At 36.5% G+C, this 20,505-nt stretch overlaps 2 protein-coding genes across 2 annotated transcripts; one reads left to right on the top strand and one right to left on the bottom strand.

Annotated features, from left to right (window-relative positions):
* The first annotated feature begins 1,653 nt into the window (after positions 1-1,653).
* On the top strand, positions 1,654-8,102 carry LOC104114814 (THO complex subunit 3). The gene is made up of 11 exons (XM_009625347.3): positions 1,654-1,853; positions 2,024-2,119; positions 4,822-4,951; positions 5,583-5,674; positions 6,019-6,087; positions 6,791-6,848; positions 6,929-7,028; positions 7,297-7,383; positions 7,466-7,544; positions 7,631-7,763; positions 7,836-8,102. Exons 1-11 carry the CDS (start codon positions 1,788-1,790, stop codon positions 7,868-7,870), a joined length of 945 nt encoding a protein of 314 aa, XP_009623642.1. The 5' UTR covers positions 1,654-1,787; the 3' UTR covers positions 7,871-8,102.
* LOC104114813 (uncharacterized) lies at positions 7,834-10,142 on the bottom strand. The gene is made up of 2 exons (XM_009625346.4): positions 9,237-10,142; positions 7,834-9,028 (listed from the first exon to the last, which is right to left on the bottom strand). The coding sequence occupies exon 1, from the start codon at positions 9,947-9,949 to the stop codon at positions 9,293-9,295; it is 657 nt and encodes a 218-aa protein (XP_009623641.1). The 5' UTR covers positions 9,950-10,142; the 3' UTR covers positions 7,834-9,028; positions 9,237-9,292.
* Positions 10,143-20,505: the final 10,363 nt, after the last annotated feature.

Below are 20,505 nucleotides of genomic sequence, written 5' to 3'. Positions count from 1 at the left end.
TGAAGTATGTCTTGGCTTCTAACCCGCTGCATTCAAACAAAATTGCTGAGAAGTAGACACGCAATCAAAAGAAGAATTAGACTTGACTAAACACGTAATAAAAGCTAAAACTAGTAAATCAAATAATTCTGAAATTTCCAGCAACGGTGCCAAAAATATATTGCTCTCAAATGCACACACAAGTATACGTGGTGAACAAGTAATAAAGTGATGAATAGAGTGTCGAGCCCACAGAGACTTAACATTAACTACCTACTATTTTAACTAAAATTTTTGTAATCTAATCGAGTTACCAAGATTGAATATTTGCTACTAAACTACTTTTGCAGGATGTAAATTAACAAATAAAACTACTACAACAAAGAATTATTCTTAAGATTCACTTCAGTAGAGATAAATATTCTAGAGTTGTGGTTGGTTTACCGATCCTTGAATTTTCTATAATTACTAATTAACTGGATTATCTTTACTAATAGTATTTATCGAATTACTTCTTGCCTACCCAAGATAAATCAACGTCTATATTCCTATAGAATGCATTATGATCACAATATTTAATTAAGCACATTGACTAGGTATATTCTTATCCTAACCACAAAAATCCCCCCCTAAACCTAGGGGTAAGATCACACTCTCTTTAACTCTTCTTTATTCTAAAAATGGCTTTCTCAAGCATATTAGAGATAGTTGATATAACCTAATTGTTGGCCAAACAATCAAGTAATTATGCACAAAGGAGAAAATAACAATGAAACATCAATATTCACGGCTAACTACAATCCTAAAATTATAGAACTTAGCCACAGAGTCATGGCACAATTACACAAGAGTTTTGAAGCATGAAGTTACTAAGAAAAGATTAAGAGAAGAAAACTTGATGATCCTTGCTCTAGCAATTGCTCCAAGCATGTGTTTTGTGCCTCTAAAGTCTAACTCCTCAAAAATTAGGTTTAGAAATATTTTTATACGAGTCAGCACGTTCAAGTTGCGGTAGAAAAAATCCCAGAAGTGAGTGGCATGGGCACTGCAGTGCTCTATCGTGGACGCTGGCCTTTTTCGCAATGCGTGGGCCTGGACGCTAGTCTTGAGCCCTTCTCTTTTTCTTTTGTCTTCGGCGTCCCAAGCATTGCAATGCGTTGGCCTGTACGCTAGCCTTAAGCCCTTCTCTTTTTCTGTGTCTTCGGCGCCCCAACCACTGCAATGCGGTAGCATAGGCATTGTACTTCCTTCATTTGTCTTTCATTTTAACCTCAATTCGTGCACATTTACTTTATTTCACTTCTAATCGATTCCTATATATGTAAACACCAAAATTAAATTCAGCTCGTCACAACACACATTAAAATCAACAATAGAAGAACAAGATGCAAAGCAATTCTCATGCAAAAATATACACTTTTAGCCGAACATCAATCATGGGTGAAGCTACACTTTGATTAGGGTGGTCAATTGACCAACCTTTATCGAAAAAATTATACTACATATACAGGTAAAATATCAATTTTAGAGGTACAAAATATATATTGAATACCTTTTATCTAATTTTTTTTTTTACTCTCTCTCTAAGTTTGAACCTCTTTGAGAAAACTCGTTGCTTCGCCGCTACATAACTCTTTACTCGTATAACATTTCACATTTTATTCGGCATAAAATATTATACATATTCTTGTAGTGGACAAGGCTAGCAAGTAAACGACTATAGTGGATGTCGTCTCCTATGTCTTCTTAGAAACGGAAAAGAAAGAAATCCGAGCGAAGTGAAGCGACCGTAGCAACTGAGCAGAGTAATGGGCGAAACAACAATACCCTTCAAAAACCTCCATAGCAGAGAATATCAGGGACACAAGAAGAAGGTTTTATCTCTCTCCGTTTTCTCTCTCCAAGCATTTCATTGTTAACAGCAAGAACCCCAACTTCACTTGTCCTATTTCTGAAATTGGGGTTCCTTAAAATTATAAATGATTTGACTATGTGATATCTTCTATATTTTTTTTCTTAAAATCTTTATTTGAATGGAATAAAGGTGCATTCGGTGGCATGGAACTGCAGTGGCACCAAACTTGCCTCAGGTTCTGTGGATCAAACTGCTCGTATTTGGCATATTGAGCCCCATGGCCACGTAAGCTTCTTGACTTCATTTTTTTTTGTTTTCATTCAACTTTACAAATTGCAGAAAAGTCTACTTTATGTTATTGTTGCCTTTTTTGCCAATCTTCTCTGCTTTTGGACTATTCTACTTGTTTTAGGACCTGATTTCATTATCAATAATTTGAAATGTGAAGCTGGGTGTGTTCAAACTGACAAACTTCAGATGAATTTAGGCGACGGGGAACATTTAAATCAGTTAAGATGAGATTATTTACTTTGTTTAGAGTGCAGAACTTGTGTTTTCACTCCCGTCACATCTGTCAATGTTTGGTTTGATTTGGTGAAAGTGAGGAAAGACTGGATAGTACAGCTATGCAAGATAAAAGTCTTTGCCCTCTTGATCACTTCATTAAGTATGCCAGTGCATGATTGAACATATATGATTACGTGTAGAAGAAGTCCAATTCCAATGTCAAGGCTAATGATACATAGAGTGGGGTTTGATGATAAATAAAAATGAAGCAGCTGTGAAAAGGTATAAAGAAATATTTTTAGCAAAAGGAGTTCCAATTTTCTTGAATTCAATCTAGGAACTTAGGCTGACACTGACCCAGTCTTACATCGAATTTCCATATAATTTCGATACATGTGTTCCATATAATTTCCATGCCAATTTCTGTTTAAGTGGAAAGTTCTGGAGACAAAACTTGTTTGAGATTGACAACTATTTGCTGTTTTTAGAGGTGGGATTGATTACAAGAAACACACAAGGTCTTTCAAATTGGTTTCAGCCTCACCTCTGTTTTTTTCTCCTGTGATAGACAATTTCCTTCTATTAAAGGGTGTTATATATCAGCATAATTTAGATTTAGGTATGCAATTGGGTAACAGACTAAAGTGTCAAACTTAGACAGAGTAGCTTTTTGTGCCTTGCATCAAATGGGAAAGTAATGAAGGAAAAAATGATAAGAAGTTGAAGCTAAAGAAAAGAATTTTGGTTACTTCACTTTGTTTCTTGATTGCGAGGTCTTCTCTTAAGTTGGAATACCACAAATAGTTTTATGGGGAAAAGGTATTTTTGAGGTTTCTCCAGAGCCATCTGCAACTTTTGCACATTCAACTTGCATTACAAATTCTTCTGGCAAAAACAATAATATAGAGGGTACCAAAAGTTCGAGATTAATTGGTGCTTTATTTGTAGAAGCAGGGGCAGATTTTATTGCAAATTAATAGGCTTGCTCGCTCTCTCTTTCTCTATTCATTGTTTTTTCTTAATAAGCATGTTCATCTCTCTTTCATTTGGATGAAAAAGTTTTTGTACAACATTGAATCTGCTCTGAGAAGTTGATACATGCCTGCTTAGGAAAGATGCGAGGAGGTTGTACAAAATTACTCGCCCATTACGGTACAAACATCAATTTGAAAAAGGAGCAGAATGGTCTAACATGGTTGAAAGTTAATCTTTTGGTATCAAGAAAATTGTACTGAATACTAATTGAAAGGATCATTTGTATTTAGGGACACACAAGGAATTTTCAGTTGATATTTGCAGAAAATTATGAGGATAGAAAGAGTGAAGAGTTATCAAGACAAGTGATGAATTGGCCAGGCAGTAGTTGAACTTCTTTTATGATGCGACCGTACATGTAGATAGACTTGATGGAAGATACATGCTAAAATTGTTATCCTCTTCCTGATGTGGCCAATTCTACGAAGTTGTTGCCATGAAGTTTGAAGACATAATGCAGTTTTTGCGTGAACATTTGCTCCAACACATATAGCAAGGGTAATCTTGAACTAGATCAATGTTGTTTGTAGTTGACCTATTGGATATGACTTGATGAATTTCTTATTAGGGCTAGTGAGAAGGTATTCATGGTCATGTGACTTCAATGTTTTAGATATGCAGAGACTCTTGAATTGGAGGAAATTGGAGAATGGGTGAAAAGATGCAGAAATGCTCCGGACTACACGAGGGAAAAATATTGCTAAAGTAGAAAATTGAAAAAAAGTTTAAGATGGGTTTTCGTGGGAAGATCTCTCCCGTAGGTTATCATACTATGCACTTGCAAATGGAATGCTTTTTTTCACTCATTTAGGAAGAAGGAGGTAAGGCTGTACTTATTGTCAATAGAAAACCACAGATACCATGTTAGTGCTCACAAGCCAAAAACTCTATACACACACACAGTGACAGATATATATATATATATATATATATATATATATATATATATAGAGAGAGAGAGAGAGAGAGAGAGAGAGTTTGCAAGACTGGATAAACTTATACTATGTTAGTGCATGCAAGCTAGAACGTCTATGCAACAAATTCGAGTACCATATAACTCTAATTAGGGAGGGAGTGAGGGAGGGAGGGAGGATAAACTTACATACTATGATAGTGCATGCAAGAATTCGAGTACCATATAACTCTAATGAGAACATGTCTCATTTCTCTGTATCAAGGCTATAAACTTACTTTTATCTTGTTTCATAGTCACAAATTCTAAGTTACTCAATTTTGGAATTCGCTGAAAAATTGTACGATATTTTGCCTTTGCTTGCAAAAACCTAGAGCTTTAATAGCTTGTCATCATACAAATGACTACCCTAAAATCGCTGCTCCCTCTTTATGTTTCATTGCAATATTCTAGTCATTTCTATTTCCTGGGATGTGGAGTATGAAACCTATTATGTCCGAGTACCCTCCAAGTCTCTGATAGCTCTTTGCAGGGTAAGGTGAAAGATGTTGAATTAAAGGGTCACTCTGACAGTGTGGACCAGTTGTGTTGGGATCCCAAACATGCGGAATTGATAGCTACAGCATCTGGTGACAAGACAGTTCGATTATGGGATGCTCGTAGTAAGTTTATTATTCATATTATTCTACACCAGCATTAATCAACTGCTCAAGAGTACTGTATGAAATAATGAGATATTGGAATTTCAAAATGCAGTGGTATAAGAGCCTATGTCTGTTTGTTAGCCTAGAAGGTGTAACCTTTAGTATCTGCTTATGTTTTTCCCCATAATATTACTCCTTCCGTTTAAAAAAGAATGAAGGGGTCTTGAGTATGATGGCCAAACCTTTCTAATTTTGTCTTAATTCAGACCTCAATTTTGTAATATTTTGGGGAAAAATTTAACATGATCATAAAATAGATAAAAAGTACGATAAATTACAATTTTTAATAAATAAAAATGTTTAAAAAGTATATGAAAAATTTGACTCCTCAAATACAACCCAGTATAATCTCACTAGTGGGGTATGGGGAGGGTAGTATGTACGCAGACCTTACCCCTACCCTGGGGTAGAGAGGCTGTTTCCGATAGACCCTCGACTCCCTCCCTCCAAGAACTCCTCAAATAGTATTACTGTAAGGTTGAGGGGGGGGCTATGAATTAAGTAACTCTTCGTGAACTTTCACAGCCTTGTTTTCTGTCAAATTGCGAGGGTGTTGCAGATGCTAACACATTTGGTCTCCAATTGGCAGGTGGGAAATGCTCACAGCAAGTTGAGCTTAGCGGGGAAAATATCAATATCACTTACAAGCCTGATGGGACACATGTAGCTGTTGGGAACAGGGTACTCATTATTTCTCTTATCACTTATTAATGCCTAAAATCAGCAACTGCGTCTTGCTTCTATCATCTTAAGTTTTAACTGCTTCTAGATATTTATGTAGTCAGAATGAGTGTGCAGACACAGAAATTCCCTTTTTTTTTTTGAGAAAGGTATGGTGATATTATAAAAACTCCAGCACAAAGACTGCTGGGAATACAGATATGCTACATAAGTAACTCTTCGTCTCGTTCTATTGCCTGTACTTATATCATTCATATTTTATGATGAGTTTTGTTGGTGAATTCTATGGAGTTCCCTATTATTTACGTATCACAGAAATCAATTTGGTGAATTATGTGGTGCAGGATGATGAGCTAACAATATTGGATGTTCGCAAGTTTAAGCCTATTCATAAGCGCAAGTTTAATTACGAGGTAGTCTCTCCCCCAACTAAGCTTAAGCCTATTTATAAGCCCATGTAGTAGGTTATCAAAAGTTATTATAACTTGACTTGTGATGTGCTGGTATAAAGGCTATTGCGTTTGGTCCATCTCTGTCTCTTACTGTTGGCTTTTCCTTTGTGTTGCAAGTGTTTCAAATTGAATCGAATTTCTCAGATGTGTTGCTGCAAGTTTTGACTCTGCTGTAGTATAACTAAGAGTCGGAGTATCTGCTGGACATTCTAAAAGAAGACTTGAAGTCACACAGCATCAATTTTTCTTCTTTTTAGGTCTCATCTTCTCTTCCCCTCCAAGGGGGTATTGACAATTACTTTATGTAGAAAAATCATGTAGGTGCATGTATTTGTCTCCTAACTTGCTGTTCTTGTGGTATGAATAAATAACCATTTCCTCTTAAATTTAGAGATGCTCTTCAAGCATGGGCAAATAAATGCTTCTTCTTCTCAGGACAAGTCTTTAACTCTAATTTGCTGAAGCTCATTATCTCTGTTCGTTTCATGCTTGCTTCCTTTACCATGTAACGGGCCTTTTTTCTTGAAGTAATTAGTTGCAAAGAGTAGTTGCTTGATGCATTGGGTCATATTCCTACTCGGTCAATTGGCGTGATGTATTCCATATTGTTACACTTTTGTGAGTTCCCCAGAGTTCCAATTCTTTAACACTTTTGCCTCATCAGGTAAATGAGATTGCATGGAACATGAGTGGCGATATGTTCTTTCTTACAACTGGAAATGGTGAGTACAAATTATTGAGATGGCTTTGCTGGCATTCAATATGAACTCTTCTCAATAAAGTTTTCCTGCTTGTCATACAGGAACTGTGGAAGTCTTATCTTATCCGACTCTACAACCTGTTGACACACTTATGGCTCACACAGCTGGTTGTTACTGCATTGCAATTGACCCGCTAGGAAGGTGTGCCTGATACTTTGCAAGTAAATTTGCATGCTATCTTTGTGCTATGGTTTAAATGAAAATTAATGAGGTCTCAGACAACCCTAGTAGCTACTATAGCACTATGATGTCAATAAGCCTTTTTTTGAAGGAGCATGCATATGGCTCGCACTATGATGTCAATAAGGCTCTTGTTGAAGACTTGAAGGACCATGCGCATGATTTTCAGACCATGAGTTAGGAATTTTCCTCTAAACTAATTATACCGTCTTTTGATTCAATATTACAGATATTTTGCTGTTGGAAGTGCTGATTCATTGGTCAGCCTTTGGGACATTAAGGACATGCTCTGTCTTCGAACATTTACAAAACTTGAGTAAGTTCTCCTCAAGTAAGCTATTCGTCCTGATTATTACACAGGAGTTTCCGACAACAGGCGGCTGATTTTTGTTATTCAGGTGTCCAGTTAGGACAATAAGTTTCAATAACACAGGAGACTACATTGCCTCTGCTAGTGAAGATTTGTTTATTGACATTGTATGTACTCGAGAACCAGTTATTGTCTCTTCTGCATAGTGATTCTCTTTTGACCTTCTCAGCAACTTAGCCATTATTTGCCACAGGCTAATGTCCAAACTGGACGGTCTGTTCACCAGATTCCATGTCGTGCTGCTATGAACAGTGTGGAATGGAATCCGAAATGCAACTTGCTTGCCTATGCTGGGGATGACAAAAATAAGTACCAGGCTGATGAAGGTGTGCCTTTTCTGGCTTAAGAAAGTTTTGACCTTTTTCTTTGAGGCTGATAATTTTATTTCTTCCATGTAGGTGTGTTTCGCATATTTGGCTTTGAGAGTGCGTAGAGCAAGGAAAAATCTTTTTTTTTCTCTTCTTTTAAGATGAAAGAGACGTCAGAGCACTGGAACCTTACACCTTGTATTCCCAGTTCCAGTGAAAGTCTCTATTTAATCCTCATATGTATTTTTGTTTATTTACTTGAAACTCAAGTAGTCCTTACACCTCCTGATATTCCCAGATCTACCGATCAATAAAGGATATTGCTGTATGCATCTGCAAGTAAAGATTGCTCTTAAACTCTGGAAGTAGGCTCATATTACAAGCACTCAACAGAGCTGGGCCCTTCTCTGTTGATCACTGTCACAATTTTGCAGTTCGACAGTGAGCAAGTTCTTACACTAATGTCATTGCAGCACGATCGAATAGTGGTGAAAAAGCATATGTAGGGTTCCGATGGCTGGTACTTGTTCTATTAAGAAATTAGGGGCGTAGTTTGTTCATGTTGTAAGTTAAGTAAAAAAATTGTTATAGCAGCACCATCTGAGGCAGAACATGATGTCAAAGAGAAACATTCCTCTTAAAAATGACCAACAAAAATACGTGGCAATCAGAACTATTGTTGGGATTTTAAATGTATGGCAGAAATGAAGTACATAGAGAGGGGGAACTATGCCTTACCTCACAAAAGAGTGCTAATGTTATATAGTTAGGATCTAACTTAGAAGTCCTTTACAGTTTATAAAAAACCCTTCTCTAGGTCTGAATGTGATCTTGAAGATGGCCCATTTCCCTCAATGTGGCTTTAACTAACAATATGTGCAGGCCATCCTCTTTGAGGTCGGGCTTCATCTTGATTATGATGATCATGGAAGTCAAATTCAACCAAAAACATTCAATCATGCTCTATGCACCATTTCATTCTCCTGCAGTAGGCAGTGAGCCTGATATTCCAAGCACTAGCATAGGTTCAGCAGCCAATGTTTTCTTCTTTCGACCACTGCTAGCTAGTTACTAGTTAGTAGTACCCTTCCTTGTAGTAATATGCAATTAAGGGCCCTTCCTTAAAACTTCCCATCTCCATCTATTGTGAAGACCAATCAGTTCTTGCCATGTGATGCTTTTGGATTCTTTTTCCAGCCAGTCCACTCTGTATGTAGGAGATGGGACTTCTCAATCTTACATTTGCAGAAACCTTGCTGGGACTTCTCAATCTATCTATCCCCCTGAAAAAAACCAGAAACAAACAAAGGTAAGAATGAAATAGATAACACACTTTGCTATGAGCAGGACACATACTATGAAACTATAGGGGATCTGCTTTGGTCTCTAAATCATAAAGCTGGAGGTATTGGTACCTAAAATTAGCTGAAATATGAAAGGTGGGTGAGACTTTTTCCAACCAAAAGTTAATGGAAAGAATAAAATTTTTACCATTTCTTTTTTCTGCCCGAGCAAGGAGCAACTTTTCTAGAGTCCAAATTGCTGATTTAAGCGCAGAGGACGAGCCTAGAAGCTGGGAACACCAATCCTGTGAAACAAATAAGACAAATGGTTACTACATATTGAGATAACCAAGTTAAAGGCTTCCATTTGATCTCCACACTAGAGCTCTTCATTTTATTCCCAATCTGTGGTTCTTTTGACAGATCAAAACTCGCCCCTTTCATTCTCAATTCTTGAATGCACCTCGTCAGTGCTCTACCATCCCCTCTCTCCCTTTGCAACTGTTTCGACACTTTCCAAAACCTGTAAAGTTTCAACTGTACCAAAAACACAATAAAAAATGAAGTGCAAACTGATACCACTGATGGGATCCACCATTTGTGGCACGCGACATTATTATGGTGGTTGTCTTCGGAAATAGATGTGAATAAAATTGTAAAGAAAAGTGCATGAAATATAAAGAAGAAACAACAAAGTTGAAATATTTCTCTTCGAATGCTGTCCATTCGGGTCTCTTTGGCCGCAATTCTGCGGCCAGAGAGATCCTCTTCTCTTTGCCAAAGCTTGAGAAGTAAGAGATGACCTGGGCTTTTTGAGATTTCCGTTAACGGGTGATGTTGAATTGCACAAACAAGTTTATTTTGATGCTCTTCGTCTACTGGGATTTCGACGATAACGTGGCATTCCTTTGTTTCTGCCATTTGATGGAAAATGATTTCTTGGGAAAAATGGAAAATGAAACTAATTGTAACAGTAATTGAAAAAACACTAGCAATAAGAAAAATAAAGAAAGCTTTCAGAATGATCTGTGAGCAAATAGATAAATTAGAGAGCTTTGAACCAATTGCAGTTAGAGCGCAAGAAGATTGTGATAAGTTTTGATGTCCGAAATAGAGGGAGATATCTAGATATTTAAACTAATGTGGAATATCTGAGGGTTGCAACGGTCACTTTTTTTGGTCATCGGTGGCAACCCCAACGGTCGGATCATTGGGAGATTTTTCTTTTCTTTTCTGGATCATGGAGAGATAATTAGATAAATGGAAATACAATAGGATTTAAGGTTTTTTTTTCAGGATTTAGGATATGTTTATATATTATAATGCTAACATTGTAGTTTAAGTTGTGATAGTAGGCTAATTAGTATTTTTATCATGTTACCAATTGTAATATTTATCACAAAGATTAGTTGTAAATTTGTAATTACTTTATAAGTGATATGATTGTATAAAGACTTTTTTACACTATCAATGCGTAAAATATAAACTTAATAAAATAATCAATAGTTATGAAATATATTTTTTAGCTTAAGTTCTATGCACCGACGTTATAAAAAGGTATTTAGACAATCAAATCACTTATTAAGTAATTATACATAAATTTCTTGATAATCATTAATTGATAATTTAATTAAAATAATAACTAATCTACTATCACATTTTAAAATTCGCATAAACTAACTTTAATCCATATAATTCGCTTATTGATGTCAATTTTGGTGGAAAAAGGTATCGAGGGTCAATTTGATTTTGAAGTAAATAGAATGTATGTAGCTGTAAATTTTAAATTTCTCATATCAAAATGATAGTAGAATATAACGTTTAAAAGTATAAGCCAAAGAAAACTTTTTCTTACTTTCAAGGATCTAAATATGACAACCACTTCATGATAATAATAAAAAAGTCTAATATACTAATAAAAAGTCTAATAAAAAAGTCTATTATTCTTGAATGAGAAGAAAGTCACCAAGTTTGAACCGAACCATTAAAATAAATAAAGTTGTCTCAAAATGATGTTATTTTGAGGTCAGGGTTATAAATAATTTAAGAAAAGGAAAATACATAAGTTCCACCCTAAACTTGTCCCAAAAACTCGGTCACACGCCTGAACTTTAAGGGCGTACTTTTACCCTCTTATTTTTGATCGAAGTGCATTAATTATCTCCCAAAAAATAAAGAATCACTTTTGTACTAGGCAATGTTACACATGCTCCTGCCACGTCAGAACCATGTAGATGCCATAACTTTTTTTCTCTCTTTTTTCCTTTGTTTTTCCTTTTGTATTTTTCCCTTTCATCTTCCATCATTCCTCCCTTTTCTATAGCACCCACCATCATTCATATTCCGCCATTAAATACCAAAGCTCAAACTGCCTAAGAAAACTTTATTCCGTTACTTTCCTTCTCTCTAATATAATTTTTTACATCAAGATATTAAAATTATTAAATTTGAATGTCAAAATTAGAGACTCAACTGCCCCTTCATTCCACACTATGTGAGAATTCTTATGTTTCTTCCTCTTCCAAATCTCCAACATCTCACCATCCTCTATTTCTCTAAATTAATTTGACCACAACATAACACATAATATACACCAGTAGTGGGACCTTCATCACACACTCAACACATATCCTCTCTAAAGTGACATTCATCCATGGTCAAATCCCAAATCAAGATCCACTTGATTTTCTTTCTATATCTTAAATTTTAATCTTTGTAAATGGATTTATGTGAGACTATTTCAGTTTTTGCTAACAGTCTTTTAGCGAAAGTTTCCGCCAAACCCAATTGCTTTACTTTTTCTTTTCTTTTCCTTCCCGTTTTGTCTCTTCCTCTTTTTTCTGTCAAAACCTTCTAACTTAACATCAACGATGTTGTCAGATATAGCTATTGTATTAACAATAGAATTTTGTAGCTTTCACCAGTTGAATGTCGTACCCATTTTTTATTGCTACTCAAGATTCTTCTCATCTATCAAATACTACTTAAAAGGGAGTTTCAAACAGATTCAGAACAACAAAGGTCTGTTTAAAAAAATATGATAGAGGTGATTTTTGTTGTTGCCTTCCTAGTTCATAAAGTTAGGTCATTTTTAATTGCAGGGAAGAAGAAAAGGAAGAAAGTGAAAGAGTAGAGAGGAAAAACGAATAAAAAATAAAACGAAAAGATTAAGAAAAACTTAAATTTAATTAAAAATGATATTTGTAAGATTTAATTTATTTTACTTATTTTTTTGCCAGCCACGCTCGATCAGGAAAGTGTAACCACTCTTTCTGCCACACCAGCTCTAAGGTGGATAATTAATGGACTTCAATCAAAAATAAGGGGTAAAAGGACGCCCGTAAAGTTCAAGTGTGTAATCGTATTTTTAGGACAAGTTTAGGGTGGAACTTATGTATTTTTCCTTTAAGAAAAGAAAAGGGATATAGTCAAAACTCACTTGTACAAAATTTTAAGCCCACTGCTGAAGTGTTGCAACATATAATGTTCATAGTAATTTAAAGGCAGAATACCTAAAAAACCTAAATTTTGCACGGATTATTAGTTACACCCTAAACTATTCGTGGTCTTAATTAACCTCTCAACTTGGCCTTTTGAGAGCCATTGCCTCCCTGGACATTGATGTGGAACGCGTGGGAGTGAAGAAAAATTAAAAAATCAGCATTCAAATAGGTTATTTTTTAACTTTTAATTGTCATATAATCATATACAACTATGTATTTCTTCTTGCTCCATCTTAACATACAATATGGACTTTACTCGAACTTTTATTCTTTTTAATTTTTTTCTAAGATATAATGTCTATTTGTTCCAACTGCATTTTTTTTTTGGACGAATTTTAAAATGTTTGTTAGGGCCAAATAAAAAACTTTTAGCAAAAATAATGGAGTACCAGTTGTGTATATTTCCTATTTTTTTCTTTATATATAATGTCTATTTATTTTAATTATGTATTTTTATTTTCAAGTCAAATCAATAAAAAATATAGCTCCATTGTTTTTTACCAAATAAAAAAGTATAGCCAAAATAATGAACTTGCAATTGTACGCTGTTTTTAATTTCTTCTCTTGATGCAATGACTATTTATTTCAACTGTGTATTTTTAATTTTTCAGGTAAAATATATAAAAAAAAAACATATTTTTAGAGCATCATAATTTAGAAATATATAAAAAATTATAGCCAAAATAATAAAGTTCAAACTATGTATTTTTTATAACTTTTTAGATGCCTTGACTATTTATTTCAATTATATAAATCTTTATTTTCAGGTCAAATTCAGAAAAGAATAACTATAACTTTATTTTTTTTAGCCAAATAAAAAAAATTAGCCTAAATAATGTAGTTCTAGTCATATTTTCTTATAAATTTTATTCGAAAAAAATATTTAAAAAGTAACATACTTAAAAAGGAAAAATTATATTTTATTTTTCAAAAACAAATGTCACAGACAGAAAAATTCATGTGGCAGGCGAGTGCATGCCACTTTCCTGGGATGAGATCGTCCAAAGGGGTAACATTTATCGAATAACCAAGTATAGGGGGTAATTAAGACCATAGATAGTTCAAGGATATAACAAATAATGCGTGCCAAATTTAGGGGGATTTAAAGATATTTTGCCTAATTTAAATGAATACATGATACAGAGTTTGAGTATATAGAAATAGCAACTTGAAGGAGAATTGAAATGCAGAAAGCTAATGGGAAATATTTTGGTGATATGACTCTGTTTACGCATAGACCCAGTTCTATCGTAGAGTATATTTATCCGTAAAACGGTACAGTTAAATTTATACGTGGTTTCTAGATAAGTGAATTAATTTAATCCTGATATAATAGAAGAATTAGATAAATATGCAATACTTAGCCTTGAGATAGAGACGAAATAACATAGATATAGTTTAGAGAGCAGTGCTTCTGGGCATAACAACAATGAAATCAAAAAGTAAGAAGATAAAATTATATTAAACTTTGAATAGAGAGTAGCGTAAGTTTTTCAGAAAATTTGTATCACTTACAATGATAATAGAGCCCACTATTTATAGTTGCACCTAGGGAACAAGGTCCTAGGATCAAGCCCTTCTTTAATATCAATTAAAAGGGTCATTAAAGAATGTGTAAAGGCGGGCATGAATGCCATATTCTTTATAACGGGCAGTGTACTTAATGTTGCATAATATTCTTTATTAAATGCTACGGGGGCAAGCATTTAATTCATCTTTATGAGTATCATTCTCTCAGGTGTCAGACGAGATCGTTGCCTTCGGTTTCAGCTATCCTCTATTTTCGGCTCCATGTGTCACTTCCTCATGCGATCATTTAATATAACATATTTTACCCTATACAGATAGTCCCCCTTCTTTCTGTTGGCATAACTTTGTGTCACCGGGAAGTTGGTAAAAATATTTTTTTGGCGAAAATTTTACTGACCCCCTCTGAAAAGTTTCTGACGCTTTAGTAGATACACGTCTCTCCGCATTTAATGCCCCGAACACGCGTAATAATTTTTGCCGGCTATCGAGGTAATTATGACTACGAGTTTAGCCGCCTAAACCGATACTTATACGCATCAACCTCCTTTATTCACATTTCATAATTCTCCAAACTCTCTCAAACTCTCTTAATTCAACTTGTACTTTGTTCTTCAATCTCTCTTTAATTTTCTTCATAAGAGAAAAGCTTTTCCTTCTTCTCTAACATAAAATGGCTTCTTCTTCTAAAAACCTTAGTTTCTTAAAGAACAAAAGCAAAGCCGATGAAGCTGCTCTTCCTACAGTGAGCACCATTATCCCAGAAGTCTCGTCACAACTAAAGATTTCGAAGAGAAATTTCTTTCTGCTAACCCCCGTACATGGGCCGTTGGCAGATACCCTTCTTTCATCCATCCTTCCAGTATTCGGGTTGTGAAGGAAGATTGCCATTACCAGGATTTAGACATTATTACTCCTGATATGGTGTAGCGGGTAACCTTACCCAAGAAAGGTTTTACGTATCTCTTCACTTTGGGGACGTTTTCTCTGAGTGGAGAGCTTGACTCTGTTATTGTGAAGTTCTGCCTCCACTACCAATTGTGTTTGGCACAAGTGAGTCCTTCCGTGTGGAGGACGATTGCTTGTCTTATGTGCATGTGCCAAGAAACGGGAGATGGGTTATCCTTATCTCAAGTGATAAACCTTTATTCCCCCAAAATCTTCTGTGGGGGAATGATTAACTTCAGCAAGCGAGGCCATCATGCAGTGGTATCCAGCATGGATGATGATAACGACTATGGATGGATGGAATGGTTCGTTTCAGTCACCACCAGTGATATCATCCCGAACTCGGCTACGTCTTTCCCGGAATTATGGAACCGCACTCGTAAGTATATTATCATTTTCTTCATCTTCTGTTAAAGACTATTCTTCATCATTATTGACTTTTCTTACTTTACCTGTCTCAAGGACTAGGTGGGTTCCCCCTAGGGTTGAGGGCTTGGACCAATGGGTTTAGAAAATTTTGGACGTTACTACGCCCGGAACCCGCACGTGAAAAGAGTTATCCTTGAAATACGGGTGGAAGGCCAAAGATCATGGTAAGTTGAACTTATCTTGTCTTTACCTTTTCTCATGAGGAAGTTGTTTGATCCTTCTCTCCTGTTGAATATAGGTCTACCCCAGGGCTCAGTTGTCATCCCCGAGGAGGATGTTTTGGTTGATCCTGCTGATGCGGCGAGGCTGCTGCTGAAGGCTTTTTCACATACAGGTATTTCCGGGTCTGCTTCTGGTGCGAGTGCTTCTTTCTGGAGTCCCCAGCCGGAGAACAAGCAACCAAAAAGAAGGCGTTCCTTCGCAGCCGGGGGAAAGAATAAGAGGGCGAATAATGCTGCCCCCGAGTCATCTCCGGATGTCATGGTGATGAGCCCTTTGCCCGGGCTGGTCATAGATACCGTGATGATTGATGATGATGGAGAAGCCAGTGAGGAGGGGTCTTCTCTACATGGAAGATAACGACATTCCTCAACTCAACAGACTGCTCAATCTGTTGAGTTAGTTACACCAACCGAGGACGATGCCTCAGCGCTCTAGGGGGAGTTTGAGATGGTGGAAAATTCCAACTCCCATTTCGGTTGACGAGCACCCAACAACCAGCACTGCATTTGCCGCAGTTACTTCTCACCCTTTAACGCCCTCAACTTTATCTCCTTCTTCACCAACTCTTCCATCAGCAACTGCAACATCATCTCCACCAGCCGCATCTGTCCGAGAAGAGGATGTTTCTCTCTCTCAATTCCCAGTTCATGGGAATTTGAGGCAAAATTATGTTGCCCACTTAGAATATCCACAAAGGAGGAGGAATGTTACTCTCTCGGTCTCTACCTAATGAAATTTGTTGTCCCGGTCGGTGGAACTTGCTAACTATTTGAAGCCTTTGGCTTCAGAAAAAGATTGGGAAAAGATACAGGCTCTCTCGAGAGAATGCTTGTTGAATAACGCTATGCACTACGCCGCAGCGGTATACTCTTCACTTCCTTTGTCATTTCTTCTATCTTTGATTTAGTAGTATTTTGAGTTTTCCTTTCTTGTTTCGCAAGCCAATTTCCTTGCTTACGAGGGCCTGCAAAGGTTGATTTGGGAAAAGGAAAAACTTACCTCCGAGAAGGATCAACTTTTGGCTGAGCGGGACCAAACTGATGCTCCCCTCTCAGAACTGGAAGCCAAAACTGTTGAGGCAGTTGTGTTGGAGGCTCGTTTGCAACAAAACGAGCAAGAAATAGAGACTCTTAGCCAAGAGATCACCCCACTGATGGTTCAATTTGAAGAGGATAGGTTCAAATGGGCTAAAATCCATAGTGTCGTTCTTACTGCATCTGATCGCGAGGCTGCCTCCACTGAAAGATGACTAGTTTGGAGGTAGCCTTGAACTCCAAAACTGAAGAGCTTGCTGCTTCCAGGGCAAAATATGTCCAATTGGAGGAGAAGTATAAGAAGACCATTGAACATAATAGACTTTTCAGTGCTACTGTCTGCAAACTCGACGTTAGCCTCAAGTCCGTTAGATCCGCCCGGGAAAACCTTTCTCCCAAGGTTGACCAACTTAAAGAAGAACTCAAGCGTCGAGCGACTTCCCTTGTTGTTGAAAAAACATATGTTATGTACAACATGAGGACAAAAACCTTAGAAGAGTCTAACGCGGGTGTTATTGACTTTGATGCCGAAATCGCTAAAGCCCGTGAGCTTGGAGTCAGCTGCTAAAAGGGGTCTCCTGGCCAGGACTGATGCTTTCGATTCTTTTGGTTCTGAATCCTCGGGAACTGAAGAGGAACCGGAAGGTGAATATGTTGAGGGACAAAATGATGAGGGTCAAGATATCGAGCCGGCGATGGATCTAACCATTTCCCTCGGGGCGCGGATGCTTCTCTTCCTCCGGGTTCCGGATATGCAACAGCTTAGCTTTTAATTTCTTTTCCCAACTTTTGTACTTGTGTCGCTTTGGCACATTCATTGTGAATAAAAACGTCTTTTTCTCAAGTATTGCATGAGTCTTTCTGGGTTCTTATGTTTGAATATTTATGCTAGTTTTAATCTTTCTGTTCTTTTATGCTTAAGTATTTTGCGCAAGTTTTACTGTTTGCGTCTGATTATGCAAGGATTTGGGTGTATTTTTCCCTGAAAGAATTTGGATTTCGGGCATAAGTTCTTCCGAAATCAACCCTTTATCGTGAGGGTTTTCATAAGAGAGGGCCCTCTTATGTTTACGATGCTCTTGAAGAGGACGTCTCATATTTATTACTGTACTAGCATTTGAAGTACTTGTTTAACTTTCAAATTACAAAATTAATTCATCGTTCAAACAAGAAACAAGATAGAAATAAAAGTACTTCACTTTATTCCTTCCATTTTTAAAAATTACATAATCATTCGTTATGCTAAAAAGAAATTGCCATTTCTTGTGGCTATTTGTACAACTTATTTCTACGGGGCTGGTCGCGCAGTCCCCGGTTCCGATGATACAACTATGTTTTCGATTTTCATATTTCGATCGACGTGGCAGTCATTATTGTCGTATCCTCATATCATTCCCCTCCAGTGTTCGAATGCGAAGAATGTGAATCTGAACACTGTAAGTTTTGCACCTTCGAGGATACCACTAATGAATTGCTAGATAATCTTCAGTTCGGTAACAAACATCACTTCCCCCTAGGAATTTATTCTATCGAGCCAAAGACTATCTAACAATCCCTTATTGGCTTTCACTTGTGAATGTTCGGGTAACCTTTGTTCGGTAGCAAACTTAACTTCCCGGTGGGAACTTTGCTACCGAGCAAAAGATTATCTAACCGTTTCGGAGTGGTTCTTCACTTGTGTACCTTGTTATTAGAAGGTCTTATTACTTCTTTTGAAACCTTTCTTCGTAGTATGCTTTCTGTTGCTGCCTTATTAAATACCTTGCCAAAAAACCCAATTGGGACAAAAATTAGACGAAAGGGAAAAGAGTGCTACACATACTTCCAATATAGGTGATATTCTTCAGCAATAGTATTTCTTGAGGTGTGCCATGTTCCAATTGCTTGACAACTTTTCTTATCACGACCCAAAATCCAGTTAGTCGTGATGGCACCTAACCCAACCCGTTAGGTAAGCTAATTTGTAAAACTCCAATTTAATGAAATTTACTGATAAAATAAGTGACGAAATAACCGATTTTAACACATTTCCCAAGGACTGGTAGTACAAATTATGAGCTTCTAAGATTTAGTATTTACAAAGTTGGTATGAAATAAAATACAACATTTGTTTGAAATATACATGAACAGATTAAAAATTCTAAAGCTACTATGAACAAGAGGCAGCTATAACCGGAACACAGGTACATCTTTAGATCTAGCTTCCGACGTATGTAGCTACATCAACATCTAACATCTGCACGCAAGGTGCAGAAGTGTAGTATAAGTACATCGACCATATGTACTTAATAAGTAACAAACCTAACCTTAGGTTGAAAGTAGTGATGAGCTTGGACAAAAGTCAGAGTCCATCATCAATAGTCAGGAAACAGTTTATAATAACATAAATAAAACAATACAAGTAATAACCCAAGATATGATGTTCTGTTCGTTCATAATTTTCGGAAAAAATATACATTATTTTTCAAAGATGACAATAAAACTCTATTATTTTCACTAATCACCAAAATATGTGTAAATTTGAAAACTGTGATTTTTCCCCAAAAAAACTTTCTTCCATAATAAAGAATTTCATTATCAAATGACATGAGGAAAGTAGATCTCTATGCCTACATGCCAAGTATGCATGTCAAATAAATGATTTCACGATGATATTCCCAGACACTCTCGCCCTCGACATACTCAAGTTGTTTTCCTCAAATGCCCATTTCATCACACACATACACACACACAAATTCACTCAGCACTGTGTGGGTGCCTCGCTCATAAGTCCCTCACCTAAGCATGTGTATATATTTATATCTCATCGTGTCTGCGCTCACTATTGGTATGTCAGACTCCGGAGGGGCAGATCCTGCCCAAGCGCTAATATAAGTCAATCTGGCCTGATGTGGCGTGCAGACCGATCCCATAACAATAAAGCCTATAAGGCATGCTGTGGCATGCAGCCCTGATCTATAAATTACGCATATATATATATATATATATATATATATATATATATATATATATATATATATATATATAAAGGCATGTTGCGGCGTGCAACTCGATCCCATAAATACCCTCACAACTGGATGAACATGGCTAAGTAAATACTTCAACAGCAATACGATCTTTGTGTGTCTCAATAATACCGCCATATAGCCTCAGCATGATTTTTAAGATGATTCTCAGCTCAATTTCTTTAACACATGATAGTACATGGATAATGCCAAGATTATTTTACTATAAATTCCACGGAATCAATTACGTCATAATTTCTATGGTGCACGCCCACACGCCTGTCACCTAGTATGTGTGTCACCTCCAATCAAATTACATAACACGTATATTCAGGGTTCATACTCTCAGCTCCAAGTTTAGAAATGTTACTTACCTCAAACAGTGAAATTCTTTATTCCAATATGCCATTGCCTCGCGAATTGACCTCTAAACGCCTCGAATCTAGTCACAATTAATTCTATACAATCAACACAAAGTATAGGAATCAATCCCATATAAAATACGAGTGATTTCCTAATTAAATATGAAAGTCAACTCAAACGTTAATAGTGGGGCTCACATCATAGATTCCAACCATACCAAAATTAATCAAATTCGACCACAACTCGACCTTCAAATCCTCCATTAAAGTCTATGAATATTTTTACCATTTTTAACCCAAAACACTAATTTAATGATAAAAATAACAATGTATTCGTGTAATTCAACCAAAACCGAGTTAGAATCACTTACCCCAATCCTCATGGTGAAACTCCTCTCCAAAGTCACCTAATCCGAACTCCAACGTCCAAAAATGGGTAAAAATATC

Source organism: Nicotiana tomentosiformis, chromosome 7, assembly GCF_000390325.3.
Source record: "Nicotiana tomentosiformis chromosome 7, ASM39032v3, whole genome shotgun sequence".
Taxonomy (NCBI): Eukaryota; Viridiplantae; Streptophyta; class Magnoliopsida; order Solanales; family Solanaceae; genus Nicotiana; species Nicotiana tomentosiformis.
This window is presented reverse-complemented; position numbering and strand designations above follow the sequence as displayed.